Source organism: Myxocyprinus asiaticus, chromosome 19, assembly GCF_019703515.2.
Source record: "Myxocyprinus asiaticus isolate MX2 ecotype Aquarium Trade chromosome 19, UBuf_Myxa_2, whole genome shotgun sequence".
NCBI lineage: Eukaryota > Metazoa > Chordata > Actinopteri > Cypriniformes > Catostomidae > Myxocyprinus > Myxocyprinus asiaticus.
This window is the reverse complement of record NC_059362.1, coordinates 27,317,735-27,344,931: the sequence shown is the minus strand read 5'-3', so window position 1 is coordinate 27,344,931 and position 27,197 is coordinate 27,317,735. Positions and strand designations below refer to the sequence as shown.

The window sequence follows — 27,197 nt, the reverse complement described above, 5'->3', positions numbered from 1 at the left end:
TTTTCAGTTGGAAAATATGTATCCATATAAATGATGCGATCCGAGATGTGTAAGCAGCAGTGAAACACTTTCTTATGATGTGTTACATTCATACAAGTTCATACTGTTGTGAGTGAAAAGGTGGAAATGACTTAATTGAGGAATTTTCCCTTGGGAGCTTAATAGAGTAGCTACATCGTGTTTCTACAGCTTAACAAAAAACAGTTAGAAACGCTTTGACAGATGAAACATAAATCCAATAAATACATGATTACATGCCATATCAATGGCACCATGGATGGCCGCCTCGGTGTGGAGCTCTCCATTTCTTTTGCTGTTTTTGTTTGTTTGTCCTGTGTTTAGTAATGTCTTTTCAATCAGTTTCACCAGAGATGAACTGTTAAATATTCGGCAGCAAACACCAGATAATTTTTTATTTGGACATTTTGTTGGCCATTTTAATCGGAGGAGCTGCGGTGCTGTACAAGCAAGCTAAAAGACACACAAGAGGGAAGTGAGCCGGCGCACTGGTCAAACTCTCAACGAGGCTTCCGAACCATGTTGCCAAGCAAGCATCTAGCGAATCTCCGCTCACTTCCTAACAAAACAGACGAACTACTTCACATAACCCATACAAATAAGGACTTTGCTAACTCTGCTGCTCTGTTCTACATGGAAACCTGGCTGAGTGAAACCATTCCGGACAGCGCGTTACATCTGCTGGCCTTTCAGCTGTTCAGAGCGGATCACATCATGGAGTTATCAGGGAAAACAAGAGGCGGTGGAACATGCTTTGACATCAGTGCAAGTTGGTGTAACAGCATTGAAGAAGATGTGCTGCCCTAATTTAGAAGAGCTCTTCCTCAACTGTAAGCCTTTCTACTCACCACAGGAGTTTTCCTTGTTTATTCTGGTGAGTGTTTACATTCCTCCACAAGCGTGCGTGAAAGCAGTGCTGCAACAGCTGGCTGATCACATCAGAGACACGGAGCAACAACACCCGGACTCACTTATTATTATTCTTGGGGATTTTAACAAAGCAAACCTTACATGTGAACTGCCCAAATACAAACAGCACATTACATGCCCTACCAGAGACAGAAATATACTGGATCACTGTTACACTACATTAAAGGATGCATATCGCTCTGTCCCTAGAGCAGCTTTGGGACTCTCTGATCACTGTCTGGTTCATCTTCTTCCAACCTACTGGCAGAAACTAAAATCAGCTAAACCTGTAATTAAGACTGTAAAGGGATAGACTAATGAAGCAGAGCAGGAACTACAAGCCTGTTTGACCACTGATTGGAGTGTTTTTGAAGCTGCAGCCACCAACCTGGATGAGCTTACAGATACTGTGGCATCATATAAGTTTCTGTGAGGACATGTGCATATCTACTAGGACTTATTTAACATACAGCAATGACAAACAATGGTTTACAGCAAAACTCAGGCAGCTTTGTCAGGCCAATGAGGATGCTTACAGAAGTGGGGACAAAATCTTGTATAATCAGGCCAAAAACACACTGACAAAGGAGATCAGAGTGGCTAAAAGAAGCTCCTCTGAAAAGCTGGAACACAAGTTTTCAATTAATGACCCTGCATCAGTGTGGAGTAGCCTGAAAGACATTACCAACTACAAGACACCATCCCCCAACACTGTAGGGAATCAACAACTTGCAGACGACCTGAATGTGTTTTACTGTAGATTTGAAAAGCCCAGTCTCACACACCACACCTGCTTTGACCTTCACTTCACACAAACACCAACACCTCCTGCAACCCCCGTCCTCCCCCTAATGCTACTCAACGTGCACTTAAGATCTGTGAAGAGGATGTGTGCCGGGTATTCCGGAAACAGAAGACAAGGAAAGCACAGGGCCCAGATGATGTTTCACCCACTTGTCTAAAAGCCTGTGCTGACCAGCTGGCCCTCATCTTCACACAGATCTTCAACACATCACTGGAGTCCTGTGAAGTTCCCAGCTGCTTCAAACGCTCCACCATCATCCCTGTCCCAAAGAAACCCAAGTTTGCAGGACTTAATGACTACAGACCTGTTGCCCTGACGTCTGTGGTCATGAAGTCATTTGAGAGACTGGTGTTGGTCCACTTGAAGGACATAACTGGACCCTTTCTGGATCCCCTGCAGTTTGCCTACTGAGCTAACAGCATTACATACTGCAACATCTAGACAGACCAGGGACTCATGCGAGGATCCTATTTGTGGACTTCAGTTCGGCTTTCAACACCATCATCCCTGCTCTCTTATGGAATAAATTAACTCAGCTCTCGGTTCCCACCTCTATCTGTCAGTGGATCACCAGCTTTCTGACAGATAGGCAGCAGTTAGTGAGACTGGGGAAATTCACTTCCAGCACATGTACAATCAGCACCGGTGCCACCCAGGGATGTGTGCTCTCCCCACTACTCTTCTGCCTGTACACAAACGACTGCACTGCCAAGGACTCCTCTGTCGAGCTCCTGAAGTTTGCAGACGACACTACAGTCATCAGCCTCATCCAAGATGACAATGAGTCTACTTACAGAAGGGAGGTTGAATGGCTGGCTCACTGGTGCAGTTAAAACAACGTGGAGCTGAACACGCTCAAAACAGTGGAGATGATAGTGGACACCCCAGCATCGACCCCGCTCATCATTCTCATCAAACAGCACTGTGGCAGCAGTGGAGTCATTCAAATTCCTAGGCACTACCATCTCACAGGACCTGAAGTGGGAGACCCACATTGACTTCATTGTGAAAAAGGCCCAGCAGAGGCTGTACTTCCTTCGCCAGCTGAGGAAGTTCAACCTGCCACAGGTGCTGCTGATCCAGTTCTACTCAGCAATCATTGAGTTTGTCCTCCTCATAACTGACTGGTTTGGTTCAGCTATCAAGTCAGACATCAGAAGACTTCAAAGGAAAGTCCAGACTGCTGAACGGATTATTGGTTCTCACCTTCCCACCCCCCCAAGAACTGTACACCTCCAGAGTGAGGAAAAGGGCTGGAAAAATCACTTTACACCCCATTAACCCAGCACACTACCTTTTTGAATTGTTGCCCTCTGGCTGGTGCTTCAGAGCACTGAGCACCAGAACAGTCAGGTACAAAAACAGTTTCTTCCCTCAGGCCATTCACCTTTTGAACAGTTAAAACTGCCCCCAATACTCTCCATTGTGGCAATACAATCATGTGCATATTCAACTATTCATTCTTATTTATATTCCATTTATATTTATTTGACATATCCTTCCTCTTCAGAATCAGAATCAGAATCAGAATGAGCTTTATTGCCAAGTATGCTTACACATACAAGGAATTTGTCTTGGTGACAGGAGCTTCCAGTGTACAACAATACAAAAACAATACAAAAACAGCAGCAAGACATAGATAATAATAAAAAATAAAAAATAATTATACATATACATACAGACACACACATACATACATACACACATACACATGGGTAGTGCAAATCTAATACAATCTGTTATGTACACTGTAAATACAAATCTGTTATGTACAGTGCAAATGTCTTTTTTTTCAGAGGAATGAAATGGCAGAAGAGGTTGGATGTGCTGGATAAATATAAGAAAGACTAAACTGTGTATTGCACATAGTTATTGCTCAATGGGGCAATTTAACTGTTCATGAGATGGATAGCTTGAGGGAAAAAACTGTTCCTGTGCCTGACGGTTCTGGTGCTCAGAGCTCTGAAGTGTCGGCCAGAAGGCAACAGTTCAAAAAGGTAGCGGGCAGGGTGAGTGGGGTCCAGTGTGATTTTTCCAGCCTTCTTCCTCACTCTGGAAGTGTATAGTTCTTGAAGGGGGGGCAGGGGGCTACCAATAATCCTCTCAGCAGTCCGAACTGTCCTTTGTAGTCTTCTGATGTCTGATTTCGTAGCTGAACCAAACCAGTTATTGAAGTGCAGAGGACAGACTCAATGACTGCTGAGTAGAATTGTATCAGCAGCGCCTGGGGCAGGTTTAATTTCCTCAGCTGGCGAAGGAAGTACAACCTCTGCTGGGCCTTTTTCACAATGGAGTCAATGTGGGTCTCCCACTTCAGGTCCTGTGAGATGGTAGTGCCCAAGAACCTGAATGACTCCACTGCTGCCACAGTGCTGTTTAGAATGGTGAGGGGGGTCAGTGTTGGGGTGTTCCTCCTAAAGTCCACAATCATCTCCACCATTTTGAGCGTGTTCAGCTCAAGGTTGTTTTGACTGCACCAGACAGCCAGCTGTTTAACCTCCATTCTGTATGCAGACTCATCGTCATCTCGGATGAGGCCGATGACAGTGGTGCCATCTGCAAACTTCAGGAGCTTGACAGAGGGGTGCTTGGCGATGCAGTCATTGGTGTAGAGGGAGAAGGGTAGTGGGGAGAGCACACATCCCTGGGGGGCACCAGTGCTGATTGTACAGGTGCTGGAAGCGAGTTTCCCCTGTCTCACAAGCTGCTGCCTGTCCGTCAGAAAGCTGGTAATCCACTGACAGATAGACATGGGAACAGAGAGTTGGTGTAATTTATTCTGGAGTATAGCTGTGATGGTGGTGTTGAAAGCCGAACTGAAGTCCACAAAAAGGATTCTTGCATATGTCCCTGGTCTGTCCAGATGTTACAGGATATGATGACTGAATCATCCACAGACCTGTTTGCTCGATAAGCAAATTGAAGGGGATCTAGAAAGGGTCCAGTGATGTTCTTCAGGTGGGCCAACACCAGTCTCTCAAATGATTTTATGACCACAGATGTCAGGGCGACAGGTCTGTAGTCATTAAGTCCTGTGATTTTTGGTTTCATTGGGATGGGGATGATAGTGGAACGCTTGATGCAGCATGGGACTTCACACTGCTCCAGTGATCTATTGAAGATCTGTGTGAAGATGGGGGCCAGCTGGTTAGCACAGGATCTAAGACATGCAGGTGAAACGCCATCTGGGCCCTGTGCTTTCCTTATCCTTTGTTGTCGAAAGACGCGGCTCACATCATCTTCACAGATCTTAAGTGCAGGTTGAGTAGCAGGAGGGGGGAGGAGGGGGGTTGCAGGAGATGTTGGTGTTTGTGTGAAGTGAAGGTCAGAGTGGGTGTGGGGTATAAGATTGGGCCTTTCAAATCTACAGTAGTACACATTCAGGTCATCAGCCAGTTGTTGGTCCACTACAGGGTTGGGGGCAGGAGTCCTGTAATTCGTAAGTTGTTTCATGCCACTCCACACTGATGCAGGATTGTTAGCTGAAAACTTGTTTTTCAGCTTCTCAGTGTATCTTCTTTTAGCCACTCTGATTCCCTTATTCAGTGTGCTCCTGGCCTGATTGTACAAGACTTTATCCCCAACTCTGTAAGCATCCTCTTTGGCCTGACGAAGCTGCCTGAGTTCCGCTGTAAACCATGGTTTGTCGTTGTTAAATGTTAAATAAGTCCTAGTAAGAATGCACATATCCTCACAAAAACTGATATATGATGTAACAGTATCTGTGAGCTCGTCCAGATTGGTGTCTGCAGCCTCAAAAACACTCCAATCAGTGCAGTCAAAGCAGGCTTGTAGTTCCAGCTCTGCTTCGTTGGTCCATCTCTTTGCAGTCCTTAATACAGGCTTAGCAGATTTTAATTTCTGTCTGTAGGTTGGAAGAAGATGAACCAGACAGTGATCAGATAGTCCCAAAGCTGCTCTAGGGACAGAGCGATATGCATCCTTTATTGTCCAGTATATTTCTGTCTCTGGTTGGGCATGTAATGTGCTGTTTGTATTTGGGCAGTTCACGTGTGAGGTTTGCTTTGTTAAAATCCCCAAGAATAATAATAATTGAGTCCGGGAATTGTTGTTCCGTGTCTGTGATTTGATCAGCCAGCTGTTGCAGCGCTGTGTTCAAACACGCGTTTGGTGCGATATACACACTCACCAAAATAAACGAGGAAAACTCCTGCGGCAAGTAGAAAGGCTTACAGTTAATAAAGAGCGCTTCCAAATTAGGACAGCACATCTTCTTTAACATTGTTACATCTGTACACCAACATTCATTGATGTAAAAGCATGTTCCACCGCCTCTCGTTTTCCTCTTCTGCACAATATATTAAATCACCTTGCACATTACTGTATTTCTGTATATAACATATTTTGAACAACATTATTATTGCCCTACTGTAGTTTCCTCTATATATTTATCTTTTGTATCATATTTTTATTCGTATTTCACTGTTTACGTATAAATGTATATTTAAATGTTTGTATGTATATGTTATGTATATTTTTTGTATTCTCTTTGCACTGGAAGCTTCTGTCACCATGAAAAATTCCTTGTGTGTGTATGCATACTTGGCAATAAAGCTCATTCTGATTCTGAATGCTTTTTATGTGGTTATGGTATTTTTACAAGAAATTTTAACCAATGTAGCATCATATAGAAAGCTACAAATAATATTTTTGCCTCATTCTATGAACAGAATCTACAAACGGTCAGAAAAGGATGTCGTTGTGTACACTCTGAGCACTTTTGAAGTTTGGAGCAGAAAAATAGTTAAACTTGTGTAAACTGTCTCGTGAACATTTAGCTTTCTGCTAAGCTAAAATTCTATTTCTTGCCTTTACATGCATCTGTTACCAGGTGTGATTATATTTTATAATGAACTCTATGACGAACATGTACATTGGAGCTAGGGATGTGCCCAAAGCCGAATACCTTATTCGGAAAGGCACGAATAATGGATTCATCCAAATAATATAAAAAATATTTGTATGATTGATTATCCAAAAAGCACAAGGATAAAGCGACATTTTAAATAAACATCCAAAATTACAATGAATTTATGAATCTGTGCAGCCAATATTTCTAAAGTGTAAACCTTATGAATGAAAATGCACGGATGATAACTCAGTTTGGGGTCTCTCTTAATTGTGTGCATCTGGAGCTTGTCAAGTGTAACATTAACTAAGATACATACACTTTCCACTACTTGAAATGTCTGTTAATGTATCACGATTCATCTGTGATTCTCATGTTTTTATTTATAGCCTAAACCTGAGCTCGATGTTAAATTCCTGACCTGAAGTGATAATTTTATGTTGGAGCTCCTCTTTCTGTTTCTTAAAGTTGACCACATTTATATCCACATCAAGGTAATTAACTGGTTAAGACTTTATTCTGAAAAAATAAAGTTAAAATGCTCCATAAAGGTTTCAATGCTCCATAGAGTATTCATCTATTAGGAATCCTTATGTAAAACGAAGAAACTGAAACATACTCCATCTTTTTTTCTTCTTTAAACTGTGCTAAATTAGAAAATGTGAAGTTTTCTTGAAGTCTGGTAAGGCGCTATATAAATTTAACATTATTATTTTTATTATTATTATTATTATTATTATTATTATTATTAGGCTATTATTAAAAGGCATATACAAGGCATATTTTATTAATAGAAACTATTAATGTAAGAGTAATACTTAAAAATGGGCGTTTCATTTAGTTTTGAAGCACTTCTGGTTTAAGCCCGCCCACACCTTGTTCTATCCGAATACAGAGACAGATACAGATAATTTTGTCATATAAAAGATACAAATACAGATAATGGCTCCGCTGTACACCCCTAGTTGGAGCATAATTTGTTTTCTCTCTAGTAAGACCTTTGCTATAATAGCAAAGATGTACTGCAAAATTCTTATTCTTAATGATAATTTAAATATTGTTTTTCTATAAAGATATATAAAAATCCTAAAACAAGATACATTTACTTAAGTAGAAAAACTGCATAAGATTTTTAGGCTTTTTTTTTTTTTTTTTTTAAGAGAATTTTTATTTTTATTTTGTATATAAGTTAATTTTCTTATTTTATTTACTGGTTTATAGTCAAAACAAGTGAAAAAATGTGCCAATGCTGAAGCAGTAATCCAAAGTATTTTGATTACGTTACTGACCTTGAGTAATCTAACAGAATCCGTTAAAAATTACATATTACAGCATGCATTCTGTATCTGTAGAGGAATATTTTTTAAAAGTAACCTTGGTTATGGACAGGTCCAAGTCTTTATATGCTCAGTCAACATGCAGGAACGTACAGCCTCTGGCCATTTGTGAACATGCATTACCAAGCCAACAGAATCACACTTTCATTAAGTAGTGAAAGTTAGGTGGCTTTAACTTCCTTTTCATTTTTAATCTTTTCCTCCTTTATGCACATTGTTCCATTGAACAATGTCCCCCAAGTGGTTTTGTATACAAGCATGGTAAGACCAACTAAACAAGACAGCTTATAATCACACTCTCAATAACGTCATTAAATATAAACAGAAGCAGAGGAAACAGGTGGCTCAAATCTCAATGTTAAATCTCTTGATATCATTAATCAGTTAAAGGCTAAACAGTCAATTTGAAAAGATTCAGTAACTGGCTTTACAAATTTACCAGAAATAAAGGGACTGGAGAATCACAGTCTTCTGTTTATGCTCTAATAGCACAGCTAATATCATCAGAAATCTCGTCACCAATGACAGGCATGACTGCTTCCATTCATCTCAGCAGTTCTCCTCTTGTATATAGCCACTCAAAGAGTGCCATCACTCACAATTAATGGGACCATAAAATCCTGCTGAGTTGGACACTTTTCTAGCTCTGGTCACTGAAATGTATGTTTTACCTGAAATACATCCCACTATCATCTAAAATAATCAGTGTGGAAGGGGGATGACAGTGGAGGCACTGCTAGCTGTATTATTTTTGATGATCATACAATATAGAGTACTCATAAGCCGCTTTTCCACCATCGGGCACTATTATAAACTGTTCTCGGCCTGGAATTCTCTGCACAGTTAGCTAATAATACTCAATTGAGTCCAAATGTGGCATGCCTCATCTTTTTGTCCATTGTCTAAGGGTATTTAGATGCATTGTGGGCTGAAGAGATGGGGAAGTTACTCAGCAGACTACAGTTTCTGCTACACAAAATTGAGGTTTCAGTGAGGCACTTACAATAGAAGTAAATGGGGCCAATTTTTGGAGGGTTTAAAGGCAGAAATGTTAAGCTTATATTTTACAAAATCACTAAGATTAATTCTTCTGTATTATTTGAGCTGTAAAGTTGTGTACATTTTCATCATAGCGGTCGCTTTAGGGCAGGGTTTGGCAACCTATGGAACGCGTGCCAGCATTAAGGGGTAATCAGTGGCACACCAGCAACGGCGAGAGAGTACACTATTTTATTTATATAAATTCCGCACCTGCATTCCAATCTACATCTTTCTGTAATCCTTCCTCATGATCACACAGCGTGTTTTCATGAGCTGAATGGGTGGCTAAACAAAAAGTTAAAATGTGAGGAGACAGCAGTATACCCAACAGGCTTGTGCAGTGCGTGCAAGCCATTCACGCATCACAAGCCGGCAGCGCTTCAGTTTCGGTTAATCACGCACCCGCTTTGCTCCGGTCAGACTGTGTTTCATTTGTTTCTTTTTGCTTTCAGAACAACGTGTGATGTAATAAGAAAAACACCACTATTAATCCTTGAAATTTAAAACCCAGCATACGGGTACACCCTCCTTAAGCCATAGTCACACTCAAAATTACATTAAAGGATTAAAAGAGGAAACATAAACCCACATCGTGGGGTTCAAAGTCTATTAAAAATATAAATTAAACCTGGAAATAAAGTTTTAGGATTTTGCAGCTGCGATTCACCGAAAAGGGCTAAATATTTGATCGGCTTGTGATGCGTTAATGGCTTGCACGCGCAGTGCAAGTCTCGTCTCACTTTAATAGTGTTTAGCCTCCCATTCAGCTGTTGAAAACACACTGTGATCATGAGGAAGAATTACATCAAGATGTAGACTGGAATGTAGGTTTTGAAAAACTTCTTATAAATAAAATAGCCTGCTCCTCTCTCGCTGTTGCTTGCATGCTAGTGATTACCCCTCTGTGTGATTTAGTAAAATGCAGACATAATATAAGATATATTTAAGATTCCACACAATTTCGTATTCAGTAATCAAATAAGCAAATTTGTGACTCATTTTGTACAAAAGGACAGGTTTTCTTTCAATAAAGCACTTTTTCATGATGCTCTGTGAAAATTCACATGAAGGATCATGATTATATCATAATCATCGGGTTTTGCAAACATGTTTCACTAATCTGTTATGCTGATAATATAATTTGCAATGAAAAATAAATGATTAAATCAGAAAAATGCAAAATAGAAGAAAAATCGGCATAAGCCATTGACCAGGGAAATAAAAAAATGGCACTTCATGTCAAAAATGTTGCCGGCCCCTGCTTTAGGTTTTGCAGTGCTACATCATGGAAACGAAGCTGTGAAATCGGATATGACTTTACAAAGAAAATGTAAGTGATTTTATCACACTAAAATCATGTTAACACGCATAATGTTTATGTCTTGTGACTATACTTTTGAAACAGTGAGTATTTTAATGTGTCTCTCAGTCACCTGCCCATTAACCTGTTTGATTTTCTTCCCTATTTTAGTCTCAACATGTGTGCTGTCCAGTGCCAGTTCGTCTTGTGTTTGTCATGTTTATGTCAGTCCGTCCTGTGCTCCTGTCGGTTCCAGTTGGTCCTGTGTCCAGCCCAGGCCGGTCCAGTTCGTCTGCCCCAGCCCAGCTCCAGTGGGCTGCCAGCCTGGATTATATTTTTCTTCTACGGGGTAGTTTAAGTTTACCTTGTTTCTTGGTTTAAATAAATTCCCACTGCACTTCTCCACTATTTCAGTCAAATCACTACACTACAAAGATGGATTTCATTAGGACTTGACTTTAACTGCCATTAATTACAGTATACAGTATATTCAACATTGTCAATCCCTTCATGGTGAAACAGTCCCTGAGATTAATTGCTTTAATGGTTTAGCTGAATGCACATCCACAAACCTTTAGGGTTCCTGGCTCAGCAAGCTCGAGCGCCTGCCTGTTTAGTTCGTTCATGATGATTTGACATCGCTGACACAGGCTTTCCCTCCCCTGCTTGTTCTCGGAATGGCTTAACTCTGTTACGGACACTGAGCCGGCACCCTCCGGGTTTGGCCGGTTGCCGCATTGCACTTCCTCTGCTGAATGAAGCCTTTTCCTTGGATTGAGTGCTGGACTCTGCACTGATTCATTGCTTGCTGATATCTCAACGATCTAATGTGAGATGAGAGCACAAAAGCATTCAAATTGATGGAGGAATGAAAAGTTTTTGGAAATGAATGAAGGCTTCAATAACAACACACTCTCATAATATGGTCCGCACACACACACACACACACACAAAGAACAACAAAGAAGGCATACTTGCTTTAATAAAACGATAATAACGATGATAAATAATAATAATAATAATAATAATAATAATAATAATAATGGTAACACTTTAAATAAGGTTCCATTTGTTAACATTAGTTAACATGAACTAACAATGAACAATACTTTTACAAATCTTAGTTCATGTTCATTTCAAATCAAAAGTTGTATTAGTTAACATTAGTTAATGCACTATGAAGTAACATGAACTAACAATGAACAATTGTATTTTTATTAACTAACATTAACAAAGATTAATAAATGCTGTAAAAAATATATATATATTTTGTTCATTGTTAGTTCATTATATCTAATGCATTCAATAATGTTAACGGATGCAACCTCATTGTAAAGTGTTACCATAATAATTATTTTAAAACACACACACACACATTTGCATCATCTCACCGTGAACCTCCTGTAATCTGGTCTGCGTCCTCCACCTTGAACCCAATTAGAGCGCATGTTTCAGGCTTTAAAGGTCCCCGTGTACGCGCGCTACACTGGTTTGCTTCGACTCACTGCAGGTTCCGTGACGGATTTCCATAACTCTGTGTAACCTTCCCAAGTTTTAGGCATGCTAGAAAGCAGTCCTACGAGTTGTCGCGCTTCTAAATCCCACATTGAGGACACATGAATTTAACTTCGTCTCAACGTTACGTGAGCATTCAGATAGTCACTTCAATGGGCGGAGCAGAAACGACGCTCAGACAGCGCACCCCACCCCCGCCCCATCCCCAACTTTGATTCAGACGAAGTTCAGTTCAAACGTGCAGTTGAATTGAATGGTTAAAAGAGTCAAAAATCTAAAGTGTTTTATGTACAATATAGTGTCCTATTGCTTTTACATGTGAGAATATTTTTTATATACACCGGTGGAACAGTTTACACCATATATAGCCGACGATATACGCTCCTACATCATGTGGATGGACACTGCATTTCATGTTGGATGTATTGTGTTGCTAATGTGTCCTAATGCAGTTAATTGACTCTTTCTCTCTCTCTCTCTCTCTCTCTCTCTCTCTCTCTCTCTCTCTCTCTCTCTGTGTGTGTGTGTGTGGGTGGGTGTGTGTGTGTGTGTGTGTGTGTGTGTGTGTGGGTGTAGGTGGGGGGGGCAGGTTTAAGTGGTTTACAAGGACTTTTTTTTAGGTTACAAACTGGTAATTACAAGGGTATTGTGCTATAAATGTGGTTTATGATGACATTTCTAGTGTCCCCATAATTCAAATCACTTAAAAAACATACTAAACGATATTTTATTGAAAATGTTAAAATGCAGAAAGTTTTTTGTGAGGGTTAGGTTTAGAGGTAGGGTTAGGGGATAGAATCTATAGTTCATACAGTATAAAAATCATTATGTCTATGGAGAGTCCTCATAATGATAGCTGCACCAACGTGTGTGTGTGTGTGTGTGTGTGTGTGGAGAGAGAGAGAGAGAGAGAGAGAGAGAGAGAGAGAGAGAGAGAGAGAGAGAGAGAGAGGGAGCATTCCCGCTCTTGACTGACATTCAAAATCTGGTTCCACCGATCAGACTCTTCCCCAGAAAATCACCATCACTATGTGTTTATACACAGAGCAGCACTCCCAGTGAATGGCCCTTAACAGTACTTAGTGGACAAGCACCAGCTAAATGTATCAATTCAATTCAGGCAGGCAAAATTAAAATTAAAACAAATACAAAACTTGACTCAAGAAGAATATATTCATCATTGTCAAAGAAATCTCAAAGAAATAAACAAATTAACTTATTTCCAAAAAATTAAGACAGAATATAAATTGTCATATCTGACCAAAATTAAAGACTACCTTCACAGGAAGCATCTGACGAAGTATCGTGTGAGTGAGCACAGTCTGGCTGTAGAGACGGGTCGGCACAGACAGAGCTGGAGACCCAGAGAGAACAGATTGTGTTCAATCTGGAGTCATAGAGGATGAACTACACTTCCTCACTGAGTGCAGTCAACATGAGACCATCAGATACACATATTTTAAAGTCATAGGACAGATACTGCCTGAATTCAGCAGAGTGAGTTAACTCACCAGAGTTAACTCAGAAACAGATCTTATCGCACATCCACCCACGGAGCTGGTTTGCGTCAATAGATCTAAAGGACGTGTACTTTCATATCCGAATTGTACCACGCAACAGGTTGTTCTTAAGATTTGCGTTCAAAGGGATGACATATCAATCCAAAGTCCTTCCCTTGAGATTGTCTCTGGCCACGCCCACGCTCACAAAATGTGTCGATGTGGTGCTCGCCCCTTTGAAGATGAACGGCGTGCGCATTCTGAATTACCTTGACGATTAGCTATTAATGGCCCGATCAAAGTTTCTGCCATGCGAGCACACGGACATGATACTTTTGAGTCTGAACAGCCTGGGTCTCAGTGTCAACTGGGCAAAAAGCACACTTTACCCCAGCCAACGCATCTCACGAGCAAGCGCATCTAGACCATTCACCAGTGTCTGTCTCAGTTCAAACTGGGGAAAACATTTCCACTGAAGTCTTTTCAGAAAATGCTGGGTTTTATGGCGGCAGCATCCACCGTCATACTGTTAGGTCTTTTACACGAGACCTCTCCAGTGCTGGCTCTAACACCATGTACCAAGTCACACCTGGTGTCGGGGGTGTGTGCGCATCACCGTGACTCGCCGCTGACTGGCTGCTCTAGCACCATGGACAGCTCCAAACATTTATCAGCTGGGTGTTTGCTGGGTCAGGTTTTCAGACGAAAGTGGTGACCATGGATGCATCCAACACGGGTTGGGTCACGCTGTGTGATGGATGCCGGCTTTCAGCGCTTGGCCAGGGACTGATGGCGGGGGAATGGAGATTTCATCCTCAGACAGTTCTGAGAATTTGGGAAATGTTCGGCAAAGCGGAACTCAACCTATTTGCCTCTGCAGAGACAGCCCACTGCCCTCTTTGAAACTCCATGTCCCAAGCCCCTCTGGGAGTGGACGCCTTGGCCCACAAGTGGCCGACGAAATGCAAATATACATTTCCCCCGGTATGTCTCCTCCACTCTGTCATCAGCAAAGTCCGAGATGACAAGAAAACGGTTTTGTTGGTTGCGCCAAAATGGCCCAACCAGCCATGGTTTCCAGAAATAATGGAGATATTAGGCGGCCCTCCATGGGAAATACCACTGAGGAGGGATCTGCTCTCTCAAGGGTAGAGTACGATTCGGCAACCCCAGCCAGAGCTGTGGAACCTACACATATGGCCCCTGAACGGAGCACAGCGAACGAACCCGAATTGGCTCAGTCTGTAATGAACACCATTTTGCACCATTTTGCAGACTCGAGGGCCACCTACGAGACACCTCTATGCACTAAAATGGTGTGTGTTTGCAGATTGGTGCTCTTCGCGCAGCAAGAACCCAGTGAATTGCTCCATAACGGAGATCCTTGCATTCCTTCTTACATACAATCAAGAGCGGTTGGATGCAGGTCTTACTCTGTCAACGCTTAAGGTCTATGTAGCAACCATCTCTGCATTTTACGCCCCAAAGGCTGGCTCCTCTATAGGCAGACATGATTTGATCATAAAGTTCCTTAGGGGAGCGAGAGGCTTGAACCCCCCTCGCCCTGCCATGGTTCCAACATGGGACTTAAATCTGGTGCTGAGGGCGCTCACGAGCCCCCCGTTCAAACCATTGGAATCAATTGAGTTACATGTGCTCTCTTTAAAGACGGCACTGCTGTTGGCTCTGGCCTCAGTCAAACGGGTTGGTGATATACAGGCGCTGTTGGTTGAAAGTTCATGTCTGGAATTTGGTCGGGGGCTTTCAAAATCCACCATCAAACCCAAAAATGGCTATGTGCCCTAGGTGCTTTCCACACCCGTTAGGGTTCAATGTACCTACAAGCTTTCTCTTCTCCACCGTCTAATTCGGATGAGGAACAGTTAGCGCATTTATTATGCCCGGTGCAGGCATTGCACACGTATGTGGAGTGCACTCACCAGTTTAGACTGTCAGATCAGCTCTTCGTTTGTTATGGAGGATGCACAAAAGGCATGTCCGTCTCCAAATAAAGGCTCTCTCACTGGATCGTTGATGCGATTGCCCTCGCTTATGAACCACTGTGAATCACACATGAATCGCAGAACATGTTCACAAGGTTTTATAACCTAGACTTGGCATCCATCACTTCACGAGTCTTCTGTCTATAGAGTTTACTATTCCAACACACAGCGGGTGAGCCCGGGCTCCTTATTATGGGCAGGCTACCTGTTATAATTTTAATACAGCCGCATGTGTAGGCCGCTATCCAATTTACTCCCACTAGAGGTCACAAGCACTTCCAATAGAATAAAGCATCCCTCCCTACCTCTGGTTATGAAGGGGTTAAATTATTTTTTGTGTATTATATGACTCATAAAGTGTGAGTGCCCACTTATATAGAGCAAATGCGCGCCTAAATGGGCAAGGCTCAAACACAATTGCCAATCATAAGATTGGTGTTATGATACAAGGGCTTCAACTAGGTAGTGGAAAAGAAATTCCCTATAGCGTTCAAATGCAGTGTCTCCTCCCCTTCATCTCAGGGAACCGAGGTTACATGAGTAACCGGAGACGTTACTCGTTGTTCTATGTAATTATTTTTCTTTACATTTTGTGCACTTACCTGTATGGTTAATATTATTACTATTATTATTATTTTATTATTTGACATTTTTATGTGTGTAATACATGTTTATTTATTTATTTTGTTAATGAAAGCTTTGGCAACATTGTACATTGTATACAATCATACCAATAAAGCTAATTTTAATAGAATTTAATTGAGAGAGAGAGAGAGAGAGAGAGAGAGAGAGAGAGAGAGAGAGAGCGAGAGAGCAATTACGGAGGCACATCATAATTTTCAGTGGGGGCAATCACCAATTTACAATTACTCTAGCGCCACCAAACGGGCAGAAACCGCAATTTCTATTTCCATAAAACGAAAGATTATAAAGTTAGTTTATTCATTGGCGTACCTTGTGTAAATAGATTGTTATCATTCCGTGGCATGAAACATTTCTGTGCGAGATATGTTGTCAAATGAGTTTAATTTCCCAAAGACAAAACGTACACATCCACATTTATGGGGCTCTCGTGTTTCGAAGAAGCTGTTCTTAAGAAAGAATAACTTCCTGTTCTTGTGCTATATTTTACGGCTATAAAGCTTATAAAACAATATGCAAACTGACAAGTTGCTATTACCTTCTGTTTTCTCTTCAGATAGTGACTCGTCAATCCAAATATGATATCAGTATCCAAAAGGAACGTGGCACCTTCAACAGGTGTTGGCCTCTGGTGTAATTCTCCTGCATTTTGTGGTGAATCATGTAAAGCCATGTAAAACCTCTTCTTCTGTGTGCTGTCCTCTCATCTGGGTGTATACACCAAAGTCTTATAAGTTAACCCAACCATGTCGCTGATGTAGCCATGTATCAGAAGTTAGAGTAAGACCAAAGAAATCTGTTGCTCATCCACTATTTTACCTCTTTTAAAATGACAATGTCTTTCAGGAGCTCAGAGTAGAATTATGTCTAACCATCTTCATCCTTTGCACGTGCTCACCCATAATGCGCGTGCACACCTGGTAGTCCAAAACGAAACTAAGCTTGTTGAATTGAACCATGTGGATCAATTCAAATGCTGCACTGGTGTCTCCGCCTCTCTCCTCTCTCTCTCTCTCTCTCTCTCTCTCTCTCTCTCTCTCTCTCTCTCTCTCTCTCTCTCTCTCTCAAATTCATTCAAATTTGCTTTATTGGCGTGACATGCTTCAGAACATATTACCAAAGCAAAAAAATAAATAAAAAATAAATAAATATATATATATATATATATATATATATATATATATATATATATATATATATATATATATATATATAATAACATCAATAAAAAAAGAAAAACAAACGAAACAATGAGATGGGGGAGGGGTAAATAAAGAGATGGTGTCATTTTAACAACTGTTATACTGTACTGGATGTACACAGCAAGAGTACACAGGTGTAGAGTAAGTCTTATAAGGAGGTCTATTTTGGGCAGTGAAGGAGGAAGTGCATCTCTGTCTGTCCTGATGTGACTGCACAGACGGTCTTCTTTGGGCAATGTTCTTTTTTCATTCTTACATTTAGAGGGAGATGGCCAAGTTCTGCTCTACATGCATTATTGGGTGTTTTTCTGTGGACTTGAAGGATGTTTCTGCAGAACTATACATCTAGACTTTCAATCGGGTGTTTGTCCCAGGTATCATGCCTATAACTGTTAAGAGAGCCCCAGACCTCACTTCTGTATAAGGCTATGGGTAGAATTACACTATCAAATATCTTTATCCAAATTCTGATTGGAATGTTAATCTTCAATAATCTCATCTGTATGGCATACATTGCTCTACGGGCTTTTGTAAGTAATGCTTTAATCGCTGCATTGAAATTCAAAGAAGGGGTTAAGACCAGGCCCAGATAAGTGTACTGTGAGGTGTGCCGAAGTGTGGTATTGTTGAGAGTGAATATGTGTCTTTTTTCATGATTTCTGTATTTTTTCTGAAATATCATTATTTTTGTTTTTTGGATGTTGATTTCTAGGGCCCAATCATGGCAATATTGATTTAAGATGTCCAGACTGTTTTGGAGACCTTCTGGTGTCTTAGACAGAATTAGCAGGTAATCTGCATAAAGTAAATATTTGACTTGAGTGTCATAAAGTTCAAGTCCTGGGCTTTCAGAGCAGTCCAGCAACTCTGCCAGTTCATTAATATAAATGTTAAATAAAGTGGGGCTAAGACTGCAACTCTCTCTCCATCCTTTTCTTTTGGACAAATAGCATAAAACGTATGTTTTAATGCGCATCCAAACAGAAAATTGATAGTTTTATATTTAATGTTGAGTCGAAGTGCGCTATGAACCTTGCATTTTACAGACAACTGATAATTGTTTTACGAAGTGGTAACTTACATTGTATGTAATCATGGATTTTTTGTTAGAAAATATAAAAGAAATAGGGCCCTATGGTCATTTAGTAGCTCGTGAATGTTCATGTGATGAGTAAATTATGTGGTGTTGTCATTGGTTTAAGACAATAAACACTTTACTCAAAGTGAAACATTTAATATTGAACAATTTGAAACAATGTATGCAAAAAAAAATTTAGCAAAAGGAAGATGACTGTTTTTAAGTTACTAAAGTAATCTTTCAAGTCATGGCAACTTGACATTTTTTAAATTTAAGTTCAATAAAAGTAGATGAATTCGACTAAAAAAAGAAATGAGAAGGAGAGATGTAAATGATTGTTAAAGAGAATGTTTTTTATTTGATTAAATTCTTAATGAGATGTAGTTGGCTATATAGCTATTTATATCTTCCTTAAAAATATTGCAGTCGTCTTAAATCATAGACTAGTGCAATGTCTCTTTCATTGGCTATTTTTCATGGAACACAAACCATTAGACCTTATAATGTGAGAAACACCTGTGTATATTTGCTTTATGCGTAAATCTTAACGTCTAAACTTTGCAGGCCCTGATCTCATTAATGAATCCCTGAAACATAGCGATAACTATTAAAAAGTCTCACAAGTCTGATGTTATGGATTTTTACATTGTAAGGGATTATTGCGATCCGATCTTGAATCCATTTTGAAATGGTGTGTAACATGCCTAGTGATCCGTGGAGTCAGACTAGACATGCCTTGAATCTTAAATACTGCATCCCAGGGGAACTCCTCAGCTGGTTTAAACCTAGTGCAATCTGGTAAAGATGTACTCCAGAACATCATTCATGAATTCCACTTTTCTCCACCTCTAACAGACAGTATGTCTGCTCAGGACTTTTCAAGTAATTTCTGAACATCTCAATGAAAAGACTCAACTCTTTTCAAGGCTTTTCCCAATATTTCGGCTGTTGTGTCATTACGATTATTTTATCTCATTCGTAAGCACATTCAATGACAAAACAGATTTTGCATACCTTGCATAGCTTTATGTGCTTCCCTTATGACCATAATGAGGTCTAACTTAAGTTTTGAAATGCCCCATGTCTTTCAGATACCTCTTGAAGGCATACAAGCGTAATTGATTTTCTAAGGCAAGCAATGAGCATATGTCTGTAGCACATAACCTACATATTCCTCTAAAATGAAAGAAAAGAAAGAAGGAAAAAAATATGTTGAAGATGTCTGTCTTTTCCCCATTGAGAAGTCACAGAGTCAGACATGAATTTACTTGCCAAGAATCATTTTTATTTTTGTTTGTTTGTTTGTTATCAAACATAGGAGAGAAAGTAAAATTTCAGTTGGAGAGTGAAGTCATAAGTTGGTCTCCCCATCTTTCTCTGAGGATGTTAACTCATACAGGGTGTATTTAAATACATCCACAGGGGGGCCTGGGTAGCTCAGCGAGTAAAGAAGCTGACTACAACCCCTGGAGGTGGTGCTGAGTGACTCCAGCCAGGTCTCCTAAGCAACCAAATTGGCCTGGTTGCTAGGGAGGGTAGAGTCACATGGGGTAACCTCCTCGTGGTCGCTAGTGATGGGAAGATCGGATCATTTTACTGACTTGAATCTTTGAGTCTCGTTCAGCAAAATGAACAAATCTTTATTCAAGTCATTTCGTTCATTTCGTTCATTTAAGCAGAATTACATTAAAATGTTACATTTTCAATAGCCAAATCCCCCCCAACACATCTGCTTCTGCAAACTTTGATTATAGTCCCAATAAGGAAAAAATTATAATGCAGCCAAGGACAAATTATGAGAAACAGAAATGATTAGTTCACCTCCGGAATCTTCTTGTCCAAGTCGTTCGTTCTTTTGTCACGTAACAGCCATATGTGCGTAGCATTTACGGCTGTCACGTGACAAAAGAACACACGACTCAGACCAGAAGACTCGAGAGGTGAACTAGTCATTTCTGTTTCCTGTGTGAGCAAAGCATAGCGTATACATCTGTCACGTGACAAAAGAATGAACGACTCGGACCAGATGACTCAAGAGGTGAACTTATGATTTCTATTTCCTATGTGAACAATGCATAGCGTATACGGCTGTCACGTGACAAAAGAACGAACGACTCGGACCAGAAGACTCAAGAGGTGAACTAATCATTTCTGTTTCCTGTACAGCACCTATGTGGTTTTCACATAACAAACGAACGTAGGTTGCGCAATGCACAAAATGAATGAATCACTCTCTGAGACTACTCGTTCTTCTGAGTCACATAAAAGATTCGTTCAAGAATGACCCATCACTAGTGGCTGCTATAATGTGGTTCGCTTCCATGGTGGATTGTGTGTGGATGCTGCGGAGAATAGCGTGAAGCCTCCACAGGCGCTATGTCTCCTCGGTAACGCTCAACAAGTCACAGGAAGATGCGTGGGTTGAAGGTCTCAGACGCGGAGGCAACTGAGATTCGTCCTCCGCCACCCGGATTGAGGCGAGTCACTACGCCACCACGAGGATCTATAACGCATTGGGAATTAGACATTCCAAATTGGGGAGAAAAGGGGAGAAAATCCAAAAATACATCCACAGATGACAAAAACAAAACTACCTCTCAGTTTTTTTAACAGGAATAAAGTCACATGTTCTATTTAGCAAATATCAAATCACATCTCTAGAAGGTTCTTACTTAGCAAGAATCAAATCGCATGTTCTCTGGAATGTTCTCTCTTGGGTGTAGGTCTAAGTAATACAGATGTGTGAGTAACTTTTATAAGCTTATAGCAAACAGATAAAGGTAAATGCGACAAAACAAAGACAACATAATATAAAAGTATAAATGTAATAATATAGTACAAATGATTAACAGTGCTACAAAATGATTAAGAATACTAATAATGATTAATAATACTGATCAGCATGAAAATTTTGTCTACACAGAGTTTTGTTTAAACATATTGAGTAGCCTGTTCAAAGTCACATGAAAGCATAAACCAAAACATAAAACTTTGGCCATGAATATTAAAGTTTACATAAGTCCAAAGGACAAATTAGTAATTGGTACAAAGTAGTTTGTTACCAAAAAAAAAAACAAAAACAAAAAACAAAAAAACAGTGTTTGTAGGAAAATAACAAAGAGTAGCTGTAAGTATACAGTAAGACCTGTATAGGCCAACAAATATTGAATTCAACAAAAATGTTGAATTTGATACTGCAAATTCAACAAACATTAACAAAGCAACAGACCTGGCGCAATGGTGAATGGTTTTCCTAAATCTGATCAAGTGGTCCTGAACATTTCACAATTTTCATAAGAACTGTTGAACTGTTGAGAACCACTCGGCCAAAGAGGAACCCACAGGTTACCGAAGCGAAGAAAAGTCGAGTTGAAAGTCAAGTGAATGCCATAGATCCTGGATCATCTGTCAAAACCTGCTTGGAAAAAAACATTTGAAGCCCATTTAAAGAGATCTTTACACAAACATTGACTGCACTGCTGTTGCCTAAATAATGCATGGTGCTTATATAGAGAGCAAAAGCATGGGGTCTCACACAGGTTGGTGTGGAATGATGATCCTGCCGGTTGGACTTGTTGGAGAGGTTCTTACCATGCGTGGGCACTTTAAATGAAGTTCGTTCACCCTGAACCTGCTTGCTAGACCGGTTATGAGTGTGCAAACACAACTTTTCTAACAAGAATTTAACAGTTGGAGTTTCTCATTAGTCTCTCAATAATTCACTTGTGCATCTTGTATTATGATTATAATGCGATGAGTAAAGTATAACAAACTAAATGATTTTAAAAAAAAAAACTTATGTAGTAGTACAACATTCAGTTTTTAAAACTTTAATTTTAAAAACTTTTTTTCTTAAAGGCCTACACTTAGACAAACCTCCTTTTCATCAAGAACATTGGGACTGATTTAGTTACTGATTAAACTTAGTTTAGATTTTCTTAATATTCACAGTGCAACTTAATATGTGTCCCAGATTGATTAACTAAATTATACATCAATGTGTCATTAATCTTTAACTGCCTTGCAGCATATTTTATGTATTTTTGTTAATTTAGTTAGGTCACTTTTAGGTCTATAATATGATAATCTTAAAGTGGTATGGTTTTAAATGTAAACGATACATGTCTATGCTAACTCTATAGAAGTAAGCCTTAAAAGTATATAAGGGGAAATTCAATGAGAGCAAAAGAATGTACTTACAATTGCATATAAATAGGCTTAAAATAATAGGACTTAATGTTACTAAGCTCAGTACACCAATATTCTCAAATACCATCAAAAGCTGATGTCACTGTATTCTTTAAGAAGGATGTTTTGGTAACACTTTACAATAATGTTCCATTCGTTAACATTAGTTAATGCACTAGGTATCATGAACAAACAATTAACAATATATTTTTCACATCTTTTAATCTTTGTGAATGTTAGTTAATAAAAAGACTACTGTTCATTGTTAGATCATGTTAGTAGTGCATTAACTAACGTTAACAAATACAACTTTTGATTTTAAAAATGTATTACAATAAGTTGAAATTAACATTAGCTAAGATGAATAAATGCTTAATAAGTATTGTTCATTGTTAGGTCATGTTAACTAGTGTTGTTAACTAATGTTAACAAATGTAACCTTACTGTAAAGTGTTACCAATGTTTTGAACTTGGCATTTAAAAAAGAATGCTATTCTACAGGATATAATTGTCCATCCTATAACATGCAAAGTCTATGGAATCTACATGACAGACCAGTTCTCTGAGGTCACAGTGAGGCCTTCTAAAATTCCATTACTTTAAAGGTATACGTTTCAGCGCAAAATCATAGACTAAAATGTGTAACCTATATACAACATGAGATTTAAAAAAAATATTTGTGCAATAATGTTATAAGATGCGTAATTTCAAATGTGTAATTTACAAAGAACTATAAAGATCTTTGTGAAGTGGAAAATTACAATGTCATCTTTAATTTAAGCCAAAGTCTGGGGAGAAATTAATTAAAACATAAAGTCTGTAAAGTCTTATACTGTACCTAAATACATTGTGTGTGTGCACTTGTGAGTGAATGAAGCACAAAGTGGTGTCCATATTTTGGCTAAACTTGCTTGTGCGGTTGAGCTAGTTACTATGGTACTATCAGATCATTTCATTCTTTTTCCATTTTATTTTATTTATTTTTTTTTTTTCAGTCCAGGAAAGAGGCATTTGCATGCATATCAGTATGCAGTATTAACCTACTGTGTAATATTCAGCCCTTCAATCTCCAGTAAGATCAACCCACACAGTACAGTCAATTCAATGAAGCTTGCGTAACCCCCACTTAACCCACCATCAGTCTCCTCGTAGACCCAGACTGACCTGCTATTTTGTTTGCTGAACCTCTTTTTTTGGGGCATAGGCTTAATTTAAGTCTCAAGGGAGATGTATCACAGCAACCCAAGTGCTGTGACAGGAACAAGATGACTATCACACAAGCCATAACCAGGTTTTTAGACTAAAATCAGGCTCAGCCAATGGACAGTTTTAGTTTGTGTTTCAGTAGTGGCATGAAAACGTGGGGCAGGGTTTTTAAATAAAGTTTAATTATAACAAATTAAACCCTCAATAGTGAAAAGTGAACCATTTTCCGTTCACTTTAAAATAAATAAATAAATAAAAAAAAAAATTCAAAAAGAACACTGAAAAAGTTACAAAAAATTGAGGGAGGTATTACAGTGTGAAGAATTTACATGTTTCCATTGGTCATGGTATTAATGTTACCTCCTCCTTACCTCTGCTGGAATCTACTATTAAGTCCTATTATTTATGTTCACTAACATAAGTTAATGCATTAGTTACAGTATTATGAACAAACAATTAACAATATATTTTTTACAGGATTTATTAATCTTAGTTCATGTAAGTTAATACAATTTTATTGTTCATCGTTAGTTTATGTTTGTTCACAGTGCATTAACTAATGTTAACATATAGGCTACAACTTTTGTTCATAGTTGGTTAATGTTAACAAATGGAAACATATTGTAAAGTATCTATCTATCTATCTATCTATCTATCTGTCTGTCTGTCTGTCTGTCTGTCATCAAGTTGGCTTGAGTAGGGAAATATTCACAGTGTTACAACTGTACTCGGTCTACCCTACTTATGATAACACTTACTAATTGTTTGATTAAATATAACGGTTACTATGAGTTATTACAAGACATGCAGTTTAACCATGACAATGATATTATAAGAAAGGAGTGCATCCTTGAGCATTGTCAATTATATTCCTATTTGGAAGTTTCTTCATGAGATCAATACATTTTTCTCTATCATAATACTTAACCATTTACAGAGCTAATATTTATAAAAGCGTATGCATGATTAGGCCACACACTGATTGTCAAAATCAGATCAAAATTCCTTTTCAGATGCAATACAAGATGTGATAAAATCTGTAGGTCTCTTCCAATTGCATGATACCGACACAGTTCGACATTCATCGTCATGCGCAGTAGCAGAATGCAGTCGCCGGAACGATGGCCGTCCATCATTTTCTCTTTGGTCAGTGCATCCTTTATTTTTTAGCGTTTGTTTTCGGTTTCATCGCCGTGGTGCCACTCTCTGAAAATGGGGATGACTTCCAGGGAAAATGTCTGCTGTTTACGCAGGGAATGTGGCAAAATGAGAACATGACGACGGGGAAACAGCGCTTTATTGTAGAGGAATGGGGACCAGAGTCATCCTGCCGCTTCATCACTTTCGTGGGCATCGTGTCCCTCATCCTCTCCGCTGTACAGGCTTGGCGGACCTTTTTCTTCCTCTGCAAAGGCCACGACGAGTAGGCAACACCTTATGCATTTACAATTGCATCAGTGGTGTTGGGGAGGTATTGGTTATCTCCCAAAATCTGATGACAAAACATAGAAATCTCCCTAGATAGTAAAGTTTCAGTCACTAAAATATTTGATCATAAACTGCTTCTTTTAAATAACTTTCTTTATATCTCTTTATAGCTCTCATTTTCATGCCTTCCTGAATCTTCTTCTGTCCCTCTTGGTGGTATTTGTGGTGTTTGTAGCTGGTACCATCTCCAGTGTTGGATTCAGTGCATGGTGTGATGCTATCACGGAAAATGGGGCCATGCCAAGCAGGTAAGCTGTTATTAACCTACAACCAATTATGTTTAAAGCTTTAATATTACTCCTGCTTTAAAAAAATGTCAATTCTCTTTGGCAGTTGTGAGGATCTGCAAGACACTGATTTAGAGCTTGGTGTGGACAACTCCTCCTTTTATGACCAGTTTGCCATAGCACAGGTAAACATCCACAAAGTAACATACCACCTGCTTTCACTAGTCTCTTATTCATAATATGTGATGTTAATAAGTTAAATGAAAAATCTGCTCATATCTTGCTCTCTTCTTCACAGTTTGGTTTGTGGTCGGCCTGGTTATGCTGGCTGGGTCTTACAGTGCTGGCCTTCCTGAAGGTTTATCATAACCACAGGCAGCAGGAGCTGCTAGACAGTTTAGTTCAGGAAAAAGAGATTCTGCTGGGTCATCCTTTGCAGAGTTCTTATAGGCATAACAGGAATCCCATGATGTAAACAAACATTTCTCACGTAAATATACCTTCGCACTGCATGACCTAGTTTATGACCTAAATTAAGGCTCCAAAATAACATTTTAAATATTTTTTAAAACTCAGATTTAATCTGAGTCTTACAGTAGTTATACAGTAGGTATCAGTCATATTCAGGGCTGATACTATAGAGTAAAATTGTTTGCAGTATTATATTTAGACAGCATCCTGACAAATTGCTCATCAAGTTGCACGTTGTACTTTCATTTGTACATTTTGAATATATATATATATATATATATATATATATATATATATATATATATATATTTGTATTGCCAACACATCATTGCTATATTAGAATCAGTTTCTTTGACTGCAGCAAATTAGTGGCATTGTTTGAACATTGAAACATAACCAGCATTTTCATCCAGTGTTTTTACTGTATAGGATCATTTAATTGTAGTTCTTTATATTTGTATGTACATATTATATATTATTTATAAATATTTTGAAAAGTTTAATATTTAAAGTATTGTTATTTATTTTTTTTTTTTGTTTGTTTTAAAATGGGTACTCTTTTGACATGACACTGGATATTTATTCTTGCTGTGTGTGTATGGGGTCCTTAGCTTACAATGCCATTTATTTTTCATGTTTTCATTTTCTTCAAACACTAGTCTTTTAATTTAGTTAATAATCCCATACTTCCATATTTATAATTAAATAAACATTTAATGGATTAAGTGCCTGACGACCAGATTCGTTCATTCTATCGCCATCTAGTGGCTGAAAGGAACCATTATAGTAGTCTACCCAAATAAAGATGCGTGGCTTGTGAGGTGTACTCATTTTCTTATGTTTCATTTTATCAGTTTGTGTTAGAAGAACTATATAACTATTTTCTGTCTAATAATTTGACAAACCAATTTGATGAATTAAAAAATCCTAATGTTTCAGCATAATTACACAGAATGGTAATCCATTGTGACAAGCATTCTCTAAGTGATTCTTTGTGGGAGCTCAATGGACCAGACGCTCCTCTTGGCATGTCTTAGCATCACTTTACCACTGAGGATTGATTTCATCCATCCAAACAACTGGAACAACTATCATCACGAAAAAATAAATAAATAAATAATAATAATAATAAAATCTATCATCATGTTTTTTTGTCAGACCATATCAGGGCAAGTGCTAAAGTGCATACCAAAAAAATAAAAATAAAGATGACTATTACAGTCAAGATGACTATTACACAAGGGACATATAATCTATGCAAAAATGTCATACTAACTGTATTTACTAAAACAGTTGTTCCAACTTGTTACTTATGAGGGGTGAGAAAAGTTTAACATAATACATGTGAACAAGACTGCAGATTCTCTCTGCAGCCACATGGCCCCACTTCTTGTTATG

The 27,197-nt window shown here is 39.0% G+C and overlaps 2 protein-coding genes across 3 annotated transcripts in view; one reads left to right on the top strand and one right to left on the bottom strand.

The window, feature by feature from the left end:
- kif26aa (kinesin family member 26Aa) overlaps nucleotides 1–16,849 on the bottom strand; it is a 141,480-nt gene extending 124,631 nt beyond the window's left edge. The window contains exons 1-3 of one of the 2 annotated variants that reach the window (XM_051645504.1): nucleotides 16,759–16,849; nucleotides 16,478–16,646; nucleotides 10,853–11,104 (exon numbers count right to left, since the gene is read on the bottom strand). In XM_051645504.1, coding sequence (XP_051501464.1) covers nucleotides 10,853–11,104; nucleotides 16,478–16,612 — 387 coding nt within the window. In that variant the 5' untranslated portion in view covers nucleotides 16,613–16,646; nucleotides 16,759–16,849. Of the gene's footprint in view, nucleotides 1–10,852; nucleotides 11,105–11,671; nucleotides 11,752–16,477; nucleotides 16,647–16,758 lie in introns of those variants that run through there. The other variant, XM_051645505.1, reaches the window with a different exon arrangement.
- Nucleotides 16,850–24,615: 7,766 nt separating this feature from the next.
- Nucleotides 24,616–26,578, top strand: tmem179aa (transmembrane protein 179a, genome duplicate A). The gene is made up of 4 exons (XM_051645145.1): nucleotides 24,616–25,036; nucleotides 25,212–25,349; nucleotides 25,435–25,513; nucleotides 25,627–26,578. The coding sequence occupies exons 1-4, from the start codon at nucleotides 24,735–24,737 to the stop codon at nucleotides 25,801–25,803; spliced, it is 696 nt and encodes a 231-aa protein (XP_051501105.1). The 5' UTR covers nucleotides 24,616–24,734; the 3' UTR covers nucleotides 25,804–26,578.
- Nucleotides 26,579–27,197: the final 619 nt, after the last annotated feature.